The sequence below is a fragment of the Symsagittifera roscoffensis genome, chromosome 8 (assembly GCF_963678635.1).
Source record: "Symsagittifera roscoffensis chromosome 8, txSymRosc1.1, whole genome shotgun sequence".
NCBI lineage: Eukaryota > Metazoa > Xenacoelomorpha > Acoela > Convolutidae > Symsagittifera > Symsagittifera roscoffensis.
Genome location: NC_087069.1, coordinates 33,101,406 through 33,117,783, shown reverse-complemented (window position 1 = coordinate 33,117,783; position 16,378 = coordinate 33,101,406). Strand labels below are relative to the sequence as shown.

General features: G+C 35.0%; 2 protein-coding genes across 2 annotated transcripts in view; both read right to left on the bottom strand.

Annotated features, from left to right (window-relative positions):
- Positions 1 to 383: 383 nt before the first annotated feature.
- On the bottom strand, positions 384 to 6,187 carry LOC134852851 (neurocalcin homolog). Its single transcript, XM_063868684.1, has 4 exons — positions 5,983 to 6,187; positions 5,657 to 5,796; positions 5,113 to 5,242; positions 384 to 1,431 (listed from the first exon to the last, which is right to left on the bottom strand). Exons 1-4 carry the CDS (start codon positions 6,088 to 6,090, stop codon positions 1,228 to 1,230), a joined length of 582 nt encoding a protein of 193 aa, XP_063724754.1. The 5' UTR covers positions 6,091 to 6,187; the 3' UTR covers positions 384 to 1,227.
- A 5,173-nt stretch (positions 6,188 to 11,360) lies between these two features.
- Positions 11,361 to 16,378, bottom strand: part of LOC134852849 (kinesin-like protein KIF17) — a 52,851-nt gene continuing 47,833 nt past the window's right edge. The window contains exons 17-18 of the mRNA XM_063868681.1: positions 11,942 to 12,035; positions 11,361 to 11,802 (exon numbers count right to left, since the gene is read on the bottom strand). Of these exons, the coding sequence (XP_063724751.1) occupies positions 11,474 to 11,802; positions 11,942 to 12,035 (423 nt within the window). The 3' untranslated portion in view covers positions 11,361 to 11,473. The remainder of the gene's footprint in view (positions 11,803 to 11,941; positions 12,036 to 16,378) is intronic.

The following is a 16,378-nucleotide window of genomic DNA, read 5'->3' as shown; positions in this document are numbered from 1 at the left end:
TCGACCAAAAGCTTACTGTTCAAAATGTGCAAATTTGAGCAAACAGAACGTGAATGAGCGAATATTCAAACAACTCTTTTAAATGGGCATTCTAATCGACGCATCTGCTAGTAGGCCGCTTCACGTTGGATACGCCATGCACTAATGAAAGTGTCTTCTGCAAATGGTGTGCTTCTTTTCTTTAAATTTCGTGGTATTGCTTATTTAAAATTAAATTTGACGGGATATTAAATCACAAGCATTAGTTAAATGATCATTTCAATCAAGAGAAATAACTTAGAGGGTAAAAAGGCACTATGCATCTTTACAATTAATGTAATTAAATTAAATTCATAATTTACTTTGTAGCGTGTCATTACGATGGCCAAGTTCAAAATTATCCTTTAAAAATTGATATTATTTTTTGGATTCAAAGAACTTGGCCAACAAACAGATGTTTTGAGAAACAACATTTGGATTCAAAGCCTTAGCACACACTGTAACTCAATTGGCCGGCATATGGTTCAAATTCATGGCCAATTGGGTTGAGTTGAATTTTAAAAGAAGTTAAGAAAATAGGTAATGTTAGGTAGACAAACTACACAACAATCAACTTATAATTATACTGCACACATAAAGTTGGTTATCTTTATAATCATCTCAGCAAACGAACCAATATCATCATATTGAAATTACCATCATTTACCTCCACTCAAAATTAATCATTAAAAATCTTGTAAGCAAACACTTATTAGAACTTATTTGATGTTTAACTACATGCACATATATGAGCTTTATTACTAATTAACTTTCAAAAAATTTGGTATTGTTTGCTTCAAACCAGGTTTCTCCAATTTAGAAAAATATAAAATCAATACCGAATTTTGACCTCAACAAAATACAGAAAAATAGAAATTCGATCTGTTTCTGTTACGCAAAAGTGATTTGTTCACGCATTCGGTTATTGCACTCGGGCTAATAGTTATGATTTGAACAACAACAACAACTGCCATTCATGTCAGCAAATGAAATGATATATCTCACTACTGATAGAGCACGTCTAAGTAGTACTAAACCAGAATCTCGTAGCAACTTGTTACGCTTATGCAGAAGAAGGGTCTCTGATTTGAGCGGACAAAGTATAGCAGAAATTGAGGTTGAGTGGGGGAGTAGGAGGGGGGCAGATGTGTTCGGCAGCAGGATAGAGTTTTTTTATTTAGAGGGAGGAGGGTTGACAGTCTAAGTTTTCTAGGATGTCCCCACCCCACTTGGGTCGCACTGCAGCAGCCGCACAATAGAGGGGTCGCTTCTGGCTCCTTCTATGAATTCTGCCAAGGATAGTTTCCCATCCACGTTTTTGTCCATCTGTTTGAATATCTTGTTGGTCCTCTGCAGCGGAGTTTGTTCATCTTCGGGCATTTTGATCACGGAGCCCACCATCTTGTAAATGGCCTTCAAACACATTTACATCAGGCAAAAATACAAAACAAGACAGCAACAAATACGTTGTGGATTTAAATAGAAGCAGGATTCGAACCCTTGGCAACCCAAATGGTCCCCGTTTGCGTCTTTTTACCATATCAATTTTCATTTTCCACTCGTAAAGCATATTTGGTGCCTTTATTCTCTAAACCTTATATTTGTAAACATGAATTTTCAAATCAAAACCCTTCAAAACTGCTCTAATAACATTTTAGGGCAATTTGTAGGGAAAAAAACTTTTTGGCAAAACTACTAAACAGAGCTCGAAAAAGTTTTTTTGCCGATTCAAAACGGCCGACGAAAAGTATTCTTTTTTTTGGGAATCCGCATCCCTCTCGAGAAAACTCTATATATGCACCTCGGAGTGTGTATCACAGAAAACACAGTTATTTTAACGCACAGATTATTTTCGAAACTTGCGTAACTGTTTTCGTGCGAGGGAGTACCTAAGTGAACTGAAGCTTCAAGAACTATTTTTTGTCACAAAAGTTAATGATAAATCATTTCAACACGCGTAATAAAATCACTTCTGTTCTCATTGATCTTAAATTGAGTTCCACCTGGAAAGCTTTTTCAAAAATCGAGCATCAAACAAACTTAAATTTCATTCCAAAAGTGCTTTCGGCACCAATTAAGACAAAACTTAAAAGGTGGCACAAAAATTTGCCTGTATTTCAGGAGACGCAAAAAATTGCCTGCGTTTTGGCGTATTAGGATATTTTGTTTTGAGAAAGCTCAGAAAATCAAAACCTGAAGAAAAGGTCGACGAAATCCACACCCCTAAATCCGCATTTTGGGGTTAGGTAACGTCTTTGGGTAAAATCACATTTAAATTACACGGAGGCAAACACAAGCGAGAAAACCGCAACAGAAGCTCTAAAAGGGTGAAAATTGAAAAAGAAAGAAAAAGTAAGACTAATAAAAATTCTGCTATGTACCGGAATGAAACCTCCGACCTCGAGATTGAGAGTCACGCTTCCTAGCATCTGCAAAACAGTCGTTTGACATCTTCAAACACTAGTCATCCATGCAGCAAAATTATTCCAAGTATACTGCTAAGGCAGCAAAATTTAACCAGAAACAATGCAAGGGCAGCAAAAGTAAGCCAAAAAAACTGCAGCAAAATGCTAAGAACCAAAAAAACGCTAAGAACAATGCTACGAGAGCAAAAGTAAACCAAAATAAGAAGTGGAGTGGAATACAGGCTTAGGAAATTAGAAGACAAGCAAATTAGACGACCGTAACAAAAAACTGAATATAGACGACAAATGCTTTTGAATTTAGACGTTGAGATCTGAGCCAAGAAAACTTTTTCTTTAGCGTGAACTTACACAAAAACAAAAAGAGTATATGATCACAGAACTGATCAAAATTACTATTGTAAGTTACTTATAAAACGTGAAATCAAAAGTTAAATTATATTTTTGAAATGCATAAATTATACAACTGTGACATTAATAATCTGATTTGTGGTTGAACAAACAGTATTTACTCCACCAAAATTTAATTTCAGTTTGTAACAAACTTCAAGCTATTTACACGCAAGTTATTGCCTAAATTCCGTTATTTTCTGATCTTCTAATTTGTTTATCGTCTAATTGCCTAAACCCCAGTGGAATGGCACTAAAATACGTGCAAATACGCTCCGAACATATAAAAAAAACAGAATTGAAAAAAAAATGTAATTTCTCCAAAAATGCTATTTCTCCAAAATGCTATTTCTCCAAAAATGCTATGTCTCCAAAAAAATGCTATTTCTCCCAGCTATTCTCCAAAAATGCTATTTCTCCAAAATTCTCCAAAATGCTATTTTGGAAAATTGTATTCTCCAAAATACAAAATCAAATGAGCACATTTAATTGCGACTTAGGTTAAAAAAGAAAGGACTTCCTAATATTATACTACAGTTCGCACGTGTGAATAAACTCCGCACTTGAAAATATACAGAATTAAAACGATATAGCGCTAAATTAGATAACATGATACAACCGAGACAAAAACCTTTTTGATGCAATTTGATAGTGAAACAAACTATTTAAAAAATTATGCTTTTTAGGGCCTTCCTCGACTTCAACACCCAAATTCGTGTGTTTTAGGAATATCATTTTTCTTCTTTCAAAGAGCCTGTACATCCGCGCTATTGTAATGTGTGACTTTGTTATACTGTCAACTGTTACTTAGGTGGCGTCCCTCATGCTTGAAGGACCGAATGCTTGAAATTTATTTTAGCTTACTTTCAGCCAATCAGAATTGAGTATTCAAAATCTCAAAGTAAACCGTGAAAATCTCGCAGTAAAAACATAAATCCAGGCCAATAGTGTTAATACTGACCGATTAGATAATAAGCAGATGAGTTTTCAAGAATTAAAAAATCTTATAAAATTGAACTCATAAATATTGATGTTTATCTAAATAGTTTTGCGGTTTTATTATTTACCACTGATTTAAAACATTTTCTGTTAATATTGACTTCGATTTTCTGAGAAAGGCATTAGCCAATAGAAACGCTTAGCGATTTTGATTGGCTGACATTTTTCAAGCATTCGGTCCTTCAAGCATGAGAACCCTCCCCTGTTACTTAATTGTACAATGAAATGCCGGATATCAGCTCAAAATCTTTGTCTTGTAATATACCTTAAGATGAGCTTCTGTAACTCGGATGAAAAAAGACGCACTGTAAAGTGAAGTCAACGAGTAAAATATCATGCAGAAAATATATTCGATAAAAAGCCAAAATTTCGAAAGAAAACTAGATCTACCAAACTTTTCATGTGTTAATTTCGAATTGTCATCGAATTGCCATCAAGTTCACTTTGAAAAAACATACCGAGTAAAACAATTAAATGCTAAAGTAGCATCGTAACAAAACTTGTGAAGCGGCAAGAAAGCAGAAAGAACTAGTAGGGCAGAAAAAAATACTGTTCATTAAAAAAGCATCCTCTCCCCCCTCATAACACACACAGACATGAAAACTTTTCAGCTCATCCAACGACCCAAAATGAGTTCACTAAGTCGATTAAAATATAATCTAAAACCCTTTCATCTGAATAAACAGAAGTGAAAACATCGAAATAACTGAAATTATGTCAGACCGGAGCAGGTTAATTTAGAACCAACATACAACAACAAATTTCGAATAGAAAAGGTATTTAAAACAAAAACATGCTCAAAATATGCCCATTGGTTGACAAAAGTACACATTTGAGAAACAGATTCAATGGTTTTGTTCAATAAGTTGTTTACCTGGAAAAGCGAAATGGATTCAGTGGTTTTGTTAAATAAATTGTTCACCTGGAAAAAGTATAAGTTCCGATTTGATAATGTTTGCTAATCGCAATCGTCAAAACAGCACAACCAACTCTTTCAATTTTTTGAATGTTAAAACAGAATGGAAACAGGGGGAAACAATATAGGTGAACTGAAAGGACTAAAATTTATCACGATGATTTTTTTCAAAACCTAGCATCAGATGGAAGATTTTTCACTGTATTTTTTCTTAACAATTAGAATACAGAATTTTGTTATTTTATTTGCTTGATAAAATTTGGTCGATTAACTCTACAGGGCGATGTCGTTCGCTTGCTCATTATAAAGAGACAATATTTGCTTGATTTAAAATGTACAAGGATGTTTCACTACAGTTGAACATACCGAAACTATCTCTAGCATCTCGTCCCTGGATATGAATCCGTTTCCGTCTAGATCATACATGCTGAATGCCCATCTGAGCTTCTGGTCTAGCTGGCCCCTCGATGTCACACTCAGTGCACAGATGAACTCCCTGCGATGTGAACAAAAACATCGACTGATTTTCCAAATTTCAAATCTTCGTTTTAAAAAACGTAAGAAATTTGAACCTCTAAATCTTCCTTTTACGATTTTTATACGTGCTTTGTTGCTTCTTTTATATGACCGAAATCAACAATTATACAGATTTCTGCAAATAAGTTTTCAATAATGATGATGATCTGCACGATACATGATACATTACATCGGTACTCTGCTCTGCAATTGATGACAGAATTGAATGTATAACAAAAACTTCCCGGATAACTTTTGTCGAGGCGTGTCACAAATGTAAGAAGACGACGCGATAAGCAATCCTAAAAGAATCTTCTGGTATCTTCAAATTATATGGTTTGAGGACGCCAACTTATTTTCAATAACTAATAGGAATGTTCCCGCTGGATCTAACCTGAAGTCAATCTTTCCATCTCCGTTGACGTCGAATGTCCTGAACACGTGCTCTGCGAACTTGGAGGCGTCTCCACAGGGGAAAAAATTTCCATAAATCTTCTTGAACTCACTCACACTCAATTGGCCAGACGGACAATCCTAAACATATAGTCGCATCGGATTCATTAGTTTCTGTATCCGACAAAGCTCTGAAACTGTATAATTTTGTAATTTTTTTGTTGTGCAGTTAATTGTGGTCGAAGATCAGTACTTGCGCGGCACACCATGATTGCTCAAAAACAATTTGTTTGTTTAACTGCACCTTAGAAGGCATTGAATGTGTACCTTGAGGAACCCCCTGTACCACTCGACTATCTCTTCATCTGTGAACTCGGTCTGAGCCCGGAAGGAGGCCAGCTCCTCTGGCTTCAACTTACTGTTCTGCTTGCCCATCACTTCCTTACTCAATCAATCACTACTTCACTTGACCTGTATATCCTGTGAGTCTCAAATGTCCAATATGCAGTCAATCAATCCTACGAACCAGTACTACTCTGAAAAAAATCAGCAAAACAAAATTAACTTCAAGAACTAACACATTGTCAAAGATGTTTTTATAGTGACAGTTGATTAATAGAATTATCTCATCTGATTGACTAAGTATATATTGTCTAGAAAAACTAATCAAATTGTGACAATATCGAGCTGAAGAGTTAAGGCATTATGTATTCGACAGTGCTTTTCCCAAAAAAACTACAACTCAAATGATCGACAGAGTAGTTTGGGATCAACCATATTGACAGCTTTTCATTGCGATTTAGGCTGCAATAAAAGCTTTCCACAGATTTTCTCAATTCTCATTTTGGAGCAAAACAATTTGGTGTAACATTATAAAATAATATTTCAAACTTTGTAATGACAATTCATTCCAGCAGTTAAAAACTAGCTTTTGAAATTTAATTTTGCACACGTTTAAAAAGAAACAAAAATCAGAACTGAAAGAAATGAAATGCATTCAAGAAAACCGAAAGAAAATCCTTAACCTTAAAACTCGTTCAATTTCTATAAATAAGTCAACTCAAAAAAACTGGATTACTAGCTCATATTTTATATTCAGCAAAATCTTAAATTAAAACTCACTTTTGAAATTAAAAAACATTCACGTTTTTTCGCTAAAAATTAAAACATACTTTTGAAATGAAGTCATTAACGTTTTTTGTCCCATTTTGGGTTTTGCTATTCCATTTGTTGAACGAAAGAAACGGGGCAGTACAGCAGTGCCGAAGTAAAACAGTGACGAAAACCAGAATACTGCTCAAAAATGCCAAAAACTGTATTGAATACTGTTTTTACTCATTCCAAATCACTGACTGAAATTATATTCAAATGGATGGAAGTTGAAAAGACAAAAACTATCAATTTAATTGATGCTGCTTGTTGAACAATCAAAATTTCACCAAGCGCGACGCCATTAATTTTTCTGAACAAACAGTTAGCTCGGCAAATTGTCTTCTCGGTTTCGCTCCCAAACAGTACTTACGCAAAACTGCCAAGGATTCACAAACAAAATTCTCGAAAATGATCAATTTTTGGAACAGTTGAACACATTTTTGGTTGCAGCACTGTTGTACTTAGGCACTGCTGATCGGACCTACACCGACAAGAAAATTTGACATTTGCATAATCTTCAATGCAGAGGCGAAGCGGAGCTTCGCACCATTTGCGATATAATACAAACATAAAAAAAAACATGAGTCGAAAAAAAATTATGTTGAAAAAAACAAGGCGAATCAAATTTTTCGTAGCCCTCGATAAAAACAACTACAGGCCCAGCTAAAGCTAAAGGCACGTGTTTAATATTAAATGAGTTTGCTATACTGATGTGGCACGAAAAGTGTGATTTCAAAAATTGGACTTTGCCTAACAAATTAGTTGTTTATCTACTGAAATAAGTCAGGAGAGTAAGAAAATTTTACAATCAATTCTCCCAAGGCGATAAGAGTAATCTTAGAAAAAAACAAGGAATCGCTGCATCTGCGGAACAATTATCGCAACCCGTTCTTTCAATGGAACTTTCCATCTCATATTTGATTGAGTAAATTTTAAGAAAATTCAAAAAGTTTCTAAAAAGTGGTCGTAAGTATTCAAAAAAGTTCAAAAGACTTTCCAAAATCCTCAAAAGCCATAACTTTTCAAAAACAAACTGGGCATAGCTAATTTGAAAGGTAGGCTTTCAACAACCTGTTTATTCGATCTTTCCACCATCTTTTATCTCATTTACTCAGAATACAGATTTGAGAGTTTAGTTTTCGAGAAAAGTCGAAAAAAACACAAAGCGGTGAAAAAATTTAACAATTCCGAGTGCCACAACTTTATGTGAAAAAAAAATTGGTCGTATATACTTATGCAGAGAAGCTTGTCAAAACAGTTCTACCCATTGAAACCAAAAACTCATATTTGAGAGAGGTAGTTTTCGAGAAAACGAAACAAAAATCAAAAATGGGTCAAATATTCCCCACATTTCTTCGAAGGCTGTAGACACAGGGGTCAAGTAAGAAAAGACTCTAGGCAAGTATGCAGGCACACAGAGGAATAAGCGTTCTATCATTAGATACTCTTTCTTTGAAAATCAGAAGTTTCTGAGAAGAACAGAAATTTTTGCAAAAGAAAAATATTTCGACAACGAAAAAAAATGAATTTTCAACAAACAGGCTGGTAAACATAACACTAACGTGAAAAGTGCGGGAGGGAGTGCTAAAATTATGTTGATCTCGAAACGTCCCAAAATTAGGTCATTTAACAGATGAAAATTTAGGCCGAAATAATTCTGTCCGAGGAATTTTTTAGCAAAACAAAAAACAAAGAAGGAAATATGAAGTAAAGGTAAGGTTATAAATTACAAAATGTAGGCCTAATTCAAAAACTTCAAACAACATTTACAAAATGCGCGTAAAAACAATTCCAAGAAGTGACAATTAAGCCGGCAACCGAGAAGCAGACAAATAATTGGCCGACAATTTTTTTTTGAAACAGAATATTTCTCGTTTAAAAAAACAGAACCTGGTCAGACTCAAACCCATGAACTTTGCCGTCCCCGGCATATTCGTTACCTCCAAGCCCGGCATATTCGTTACCTCGTTGGCCCGGAACGCTAAGAAATTTGAATACATAATGGAACACGTTAGAGATGAGTCCAGACGAGCCCTGTGGACTGTTGTTTACGGGAAAAAAAGTCCAGTTACCGGTTGCAATACCCTTGCTTATCGTAAGAGTAAAAAAATTGTTCATGAAACAAAGCTTCATTTGGACGAGCTCCGTTTGAAAATCGATCGCAAAAACATCGTTTCAAAAATCGAACCGTCGAAAAAAGACAGATTGAAATAGAGCTACACATTGCAAACACAAGCGGAACAAACGGCAAGCAGGAGCTCTAGCTCCAAAATAACACAACCAACAGACAGTTGGAAAAGAGTCATGAACGCAAGAACACGAAAAACAAAAAATTACTTAATGATTTACTTTTTTGATAAAATTGGCTCTTTTTGAGAAAACTGTGTCAATAGGCAAGCTTTGTATTCCCTTTTAGAACTAGAAGTCGATCAACACGGTCTTTACACTTTTGATGTTCGATAGTGGCGTTTGCCTTCCTTTCAACTCCTTTCCTAAAAAATCAACAAAACCTATATAGTATTCACTACGTTTATGACTCTTCAAAAACAATTGGACTACAGGCTTCCTATAAGTTTCTCCAGATTGAGATAGATTTGTCTTAACTATTGAACCATGGCCTCTTGGACTAATCAACTTTTTCGTATATAATTTTCTTAAAAATCAGGCAAAAAAAATGCGCTTTAAAAGAGCGGATAAAGATGCTATTTGATTAAAAACGCATAAACTGATCTAAAATTTGCAACTTGCGGGAAAAATGCTACCTCAAAGCTCTTTGAATTCCTGATTTTTTTAAGATCGACATTCGTTTGATAAAACCAAAGCAATTTGAACGCAGAGCCGAAGCTGCGCTTTGCAAACAACAGCGAAAAAACGACAAAAAGCAGCTCTATAAGTGCAATAGGAAAAATTAGACAAAAAGCATCGAATTAGTAAAAATTCGACTACGTCTCGGGTGCGAACCTACGACCTATAGATTTTGAGTCTCGCGCACTAACCACTCAGCCACGGACGCTTAATAGGCATCAAAAACTAGCCACAATAAAAGCAGAGAACAGATGCTATGCAACTTCCAATGCTACAGTTAAATTTCCAAATAAGTGAACAGTTTTGATGAACACTTTTATTTGCGAGTCAGGTTAGACAAAAAAGAAGGCTAGTAATCATGCCCTACGCTGATCGCTAGTGCAATGAAAGTTTGTAATAATACACAGCGCTAATCGCTAGGGTAAAACCGACATACATTATTACGCCGCTGGGAAAACTTTTCACACAAACTTAATCCTTTTTTGCGTCTTTTTCACTTTTGTGATTGGAAAGATATTTGACCTCCATTTCAGAACATGAAATTGAATTGAACTCAAAATAACGAGTCACTAGCTCTCGCAAGTGAAAAAAACTAACAATAAAAAAATCAAAATTGAGTGTGAACACCTTTTAAGATATTCTCCAAAAAAAAAATAATTCTTTGCGCTCATTGGCACATCTTACCTGTAGGCTTCGAGATACCCCGCATATATTTTCAGAAGCAATGACAGCGTTTGATTAACAGTAAACCAGAAAAAGCAATCGAAGCCAACTTGATTCGGGTTCAAACGGGGATATAATTTCAAAATTTTCTGTTCATATTTTTAGCTAATGGTTACCCAATTCGGGGTTAAACAACAGAAACCAATTAATTATTTTATTGTTCCGTTCTGTATTCATTACAGTCTAACCAAATGATAAGAGCTCTTGTATTTTCTATTTTAACAAGGAATTGATTAATCGTAAATCCTCATGTACAAAATAAAAGATAAATAAAGAAGCGTGATTCAAAGAAGACCGTGGAAAAAAAAAAACAAGTATAATGCAAATCTCAAACTCATTCCATAAATTCTCAACTTTTAAAAGTAATTTCATGTACCCTCAAAATCATAATTTTACCAAAAAAGAGAGCCTCTAGCTCACCTTCTAATATTTAATAGTCTTAAAGTAAACCTAGACTTTTTAGCTTTCGCTGTACTTTAATTTTTCGGTAAATGATACGTATCATTAATGAGTTAGCCGTGTCCACAAAAAAATCTAACAGCATCAACAAACAACAACACATATGGGAGTAACACAAAATAGTGTTATTGTGGTAGTACAATGGGGTTTGTTTCCACTTAGGATTCTGATAAGAAAGGAGGCAAAAATCTATCCAATATCCGGACTTGGACAACTTTTCGATTTTCGATACAAAACACTATTACTACTACTTCTTTTTTTTACCAATACTTATAGTACGTCCCTTCCGCAATTTGCCCGGAGTATTTGCAGCTTTAACTTTCGGTGTTGCCTTTTGAAAATACAATATTGTAATCATGAAAACTTTGAATGAAAACATGAAATAATTAAAATAGCACTTTTATTTATTTTTGCTTTTTGAACATATTTTTTTCAAAACAACTTAAAGCTCGTAGATAATGCCAAAAATTTGAGACATAATTGGGCAGAACCTAAAAAAGAGATGAGAATTCATCGCGGCTGCACATATTAGACGGAAACTATATTAGGTTAAAATAAGTGCCGACATATCAAATACTTTGGCCGACATATCAAATAATCAGCATTACCTACATTTTAATACAAGTCAAAAATAATACAAACATAGCATCAAATTTGGTTCGACTTTCATAATTCGTCACTAATAAGCCACGAAGGTCTTCTCTTTTTTCTTCTTTTTCGACTTATTCGAGAAAGGTCTTTCCGCATTCAAATCCAATTTCTCCAGACGAACATTTTTCGGATTAGGGATCTCAAACGCATTTGAGGGGGACATTAAAACGGTGCTGCTAGTTCCCGCCCCCATTCCCAATCCGATGGGGGAGGAGGAGGAAGAGCAGAAGGGTGGGTGCTCCCCTAATAGCTGGTGTGAATTGCGATAAGAGGATCCGAGATGGTCCCCACTGGATGTCATTTGGGAAGAAATAGACTTGCGCCTTGAATTTGAGTTGTCATTCATGCCTCTGGTCGCTGAAAAGACACATAAAATCAGACCGATGAAATTTGTTTCTTCTTTTGAAAAAGTGATCCCGTACCATAACACAAAGCTAATATTTAACGTAAAATTTTCAAACACAAACAATGACCTCCACTTTTTAGTGTTTTTTACCTGCGCCTTGCTCCAGTATCTTCTGTGCTCTCTTAGGCTTCATGTAGTTTTGGAACACATCGTCCTGTTGGATTCCGTAGTTTTCATCGAAAAACTGCAAACAAGAGCAATAATTATTCTTTTTTACACGCATGACAAACGAATGAGTGAATGTTTTTCCGAACTATCTATGAAAAAACAAAAAACATCATGAAAAATCATGCAATTGTTAATACGTCCTTCAAGCTTAATTGAGTTTATTGAAACGTCAATAGTCAAAGCTTAAATTCTAATTTGCTTGAGAAAACGGCATTTGCTTTGTAGTGAATGGTAACTACTTTGTAGTGAATGGTAATTATTCAAAACCTCCCGTGCATTATCACAAAACAAAAAGGACTATGAATCAGCAGCCAGAAAAAAGTTACACTGAGGAAAAACATCGTTAATTGGGTTCAGCAAAATTTCAGAAAGTTTTCAACATTTTTCCTCATGCTGACTCGTCTGGGCCTGTCTCGTATTATCCGAAACTAGCGACAAGAGAATTTTACAAGAATATAAGCTTAAGGGTGAACGAGTGAGTCATCCAAAAACTAATCAAAACCAATCAACTTTTCAGCGCGATCGAAGTTTAACGCTTTTCTCTAAAAAAAATCATGACCTATCTAAGGGTCTTCACCAGTTTCACCCGCTCTGAAATAAAATTATCCTTTAATCACCAAAACCAAAAACTATTTCTAATCACCAAAACCAAAATTAATTCAATTTTTTACACTTAATAAAATACGTTGCAGTGCTCCTATATACGTCAATACATGAGCGCAAGCACTCGCATAAACAAAAATGGGTGTCCTACAAAATAACAATCAATTTACCACCGTGCATTTTACTACCTAGTCATTTTATTACTGAAGAATTTAAACCCCCCATAATTTAATTCCTATTTTATAACTTTATACCAAAATTAGTGCTGTATGAACTCCTTTCCTTATCTTAACTCCTATCACACCAAAGTTAACCCTGTAAGTAACGCACGCATCATATTGATGAACTGTTACACATATTGTTATACATATTCAGTAAAGCTTTAATAAAAAAAAAAATGCTCTCATCGACCCGTTCGTATTTAAAATTCAATTAGATGAATTTTAAATCAACATCAACATAATTACAAGAAAACGAGTTTCAGCTAAATTCATGACAATTCGACGTTTTGTTTCTGACAAATATGTTTTCTGAGAGTCAATTAAGGGTGTGCTGAAATCATAAAAAAAACAAACACCAAAAAGAAATAAAGATCGAGTCTTCTTTCGATTTCACATATTTACCTAAACACAAGCTGGGCTTTGGGCCACGAAATTTTTTCAAGCGAAATTATACCAAAAACAGGATTTCCTCAGAATATAAAACATATAAGTTCCGAGCAGCTGCAATTATTGAAAATTAAGAATTGACCGAGACGCGTGGAGAACCTAATCAAGACATTTCAGCGGGAAAATCAGATGTCCGAAACATCAAGCATTTAAAAGAGCTCAGTGAGAGACTTACACCGGCTGCCGCAATTTCCAGGGCAGTTTTGCCAGAAATAAAAGTTAGCTGGGATGACAAATAGAGTGGTCATTTCAACTTAAAAAAACTGATTTAAACGGCTGCACGCACACGCAAGCAGCTAGAGATAAATATGACACCTTTCCCCGTTGCACTAAACTTCGAGATTCTTGAACTTTCTGGAAATTTTATCCGGTATGAAAGTGGATCAATTGATCATGAGCGGATCATTTTATGAGGTGACCACAAAATGCTATCAATTTTGGAAAAATCACCTCTGGTTAGCCGATGGAACCTATAACATTACTTCCGAAATGTTCTATCAGCAATACTCAATTCATGTTAGTGTATCTGGTATCGCATGTATATACAACTGTCTTCCCAGAAAAAAAAGCTATCATCGGTTTTTGCAACCTTTAACTGATTTAGCACTAAACCGCCGGCCTAGAAAAACTGTTAGCTTTTGAGCCAGCTGCTCTTTGTTCATTCCTAAAAATCCCCGGAGTGCATTTTTAGGGTTGTTTTTTCCATCTCAGAGTTACCTAAAAAAATATTGAGCTGGGTCTCACAGTGACCTACGAAACAAATCATGATTTAGCGTTTGCTTTGAATATGCTGCCTTTCCATGCATTTGAAAGAAGAAAAAAAATAGGCAAGATTAAAGCGGTCTAAAGTTATAGAAATGGCTTTTAAAATATAGTGATTATAAATTGAAAGGTAACAAAGCTAGTAAGTGAAATTGCATGATGTTAGGTTGCTTAGAGTTAAAAAGGTGCGAAACTGAAATTTAGCATTCGGAAATCGATTCAATAGCAAACTCAACGCTGAAAAAAATGAAGATAAAAATTGCTGTCCAAATTCTATCGCTTTGTAAATGAACTGCAACCTGAAAGACATTTGAGAGGTATCGAACTGATCTTTAGAATGCAAAGGCAAAGCGAAACACATTGCGTTACAAGATAATGAATAGAGCAAAATATGGAAGAAGGATTTTTTTTGAAAAACTTAGTTGAGAAAATTGCTCAAATTGATTGAAATTTTTGGTTGCCCACCTGATGAGCCTCAAAAACCGCTGACAAAAAAAATGAGCTATAAACTTTCAAGAGTTTTTACAGAATATGCTTCACTGATCGGGATCTACTGAACACAGATTTGGGAGGGTGATTTTCGAGCAAAGCCGAAAAGTTACACAACTGTCAAAAAATTGTCAACTTTTCAGCGCGATCGAAGCTTAACGCTTTTCTCTAAAAAAATCATGACCTATCTAAGGGTCTTCACCAGTTTCACCCGCTCTGAAATAAAATTATCCTTTAATCACCAAAACCAAAAACTATTTCTAATCACCAAAACCAAAATTAATTCAATTTTTTACACTTAATAAAATACGTTGCAGTGCTCCTATATACGTCAATACATGAGCGCAAGCACTCGCATAAACAAAAATGGGTGTCCTACAAAATAACAATCAATTTACCACCGTGCATTTTACTACCTAGTCATTTTATTACTGAAGAATTTAAACCCCCCATAATTTAATTCCTATTTTATAACTTTATACCAAAATTAGTGCTGTATGAACTCCTTTCCTTATCTTAACTCCTATCACACCAAAGTTAACCCTGTAAGTAACGCATGCATCATATTGATGAACTGTTACACATATTGTTATACATACTCAGTAAAGCTTTAATAAAAAAAATGCTCTCATCGACCCGTTCGTATTTAAAATTCAATTAGATGAATTTTAAATCAACATCAACATAATTACAAGAAAACGAGCTTCAGCTAAATTCATGACAATTCGACGTTTTGTTTCTGACAAATATGTTTTCTGAGAGTCAATTAAGGGTGTGCTGAAATCATAAAAAAAAACAAACACCAAAAAGAAATAAAGATCGAGTCTTCTTTCGATTTCACATATTTACCTAAACACAAGCTGGGCTTTGGGCCATGAAATTTTTTCAAGCGAAATTATACCAAAAACAGGATTTCCTCAGAATACAAAACATATAAGTTCCGAGCAGCTGCAATTATTGAAAATTAAGAATTGACCGAGACGCGTGGAGAACCTAATCAAGACATTTCAGCGGGAAAATCAGATGTCCGAAACATCAAGCATTTAAAAGAGCTCAGTGAGAGACTTACACCGGCTGCCGCAATTTCCAGGGCAGTTTTGCCAGAAATAAAAGTTAGCTGGGATGACAAATAGAGTGGTCATTTCAACTTAAAAAAACTGATTTAAACGGCTGCACGCACACGCAAGCAGCTAGAGATAAATATGACACCTTTCCCCGTTGCACTAAACTTCGAGATTCTTGAACTTTCTGGAAATTTTATCCGGTATGAAAGTGGATCAATTGATCATGAGCGGATCATTTTATGAGGTGACCACAAAATGCTATCAATTTTGGAAAAATCACCTCTGGTTAGCCGATGGAACCTATAACATTACTTCCGAAATGTTCTATCAGCAATACTCAATTCATGTTAGTGTATCTGGTATCGCATGTATATACAACTGTCTTCCCAGAAAAAAAAGCTATCATCGGTTTTTGCAACCTTTAACTGATTTAGCACTAAACCGCCGGCCTAGAAAAACTGTTAGCTTTTGAGCCAGCTGCTCTTTGTTCATTCCTAAAAATCCCCGGAGTGCATTTTTAGGGTTGTTTTTTCCATCTCAGAGTTACCTAAAAAAATATTGAGCTGGGTCTCACAGTGACCTACGAAACAAATCATGATTTAGCGTTTGCTTTGAATATGCTGCCTTTCCATGCATTTGAAAGAAAAAAAATAGGCAAGATTAAAGCGGTCTAAAGTTATAGAAATGGCTTTTAAAATATAGTGATTATAAATTGAAAGGTAACAAAGCTAGTAAGTGAAATTGCATGATGTTAGGTTGTTTAGAGTTAAAAA

Excerpts from the sequence above, each read along its gene's own strand:
- LOC134852851 (XM_063868684.1), bottom strand. The coding sequence starts at position 6,090 with ATGGGCAAGCAGAACAGTAAGTTGAAGCCAGAGGAGCTGGCCTCCTTC. Across the intron at positions 5,243-5,656 it reads GATGGAAAGATTGACTTCAG|GGAGTTCATCTGTGCACTGA; the intron begins GTTAGATCCAGC and ends TTCACATCGCAG. Across the intron at positions 1,432-5,112 it reads AGATGCTAGAGATAGTTTCG|GCCATTTACAAGATGGTGGG; the intron begins GTATGTTCAACT and ends ATGTGTTTGAAG.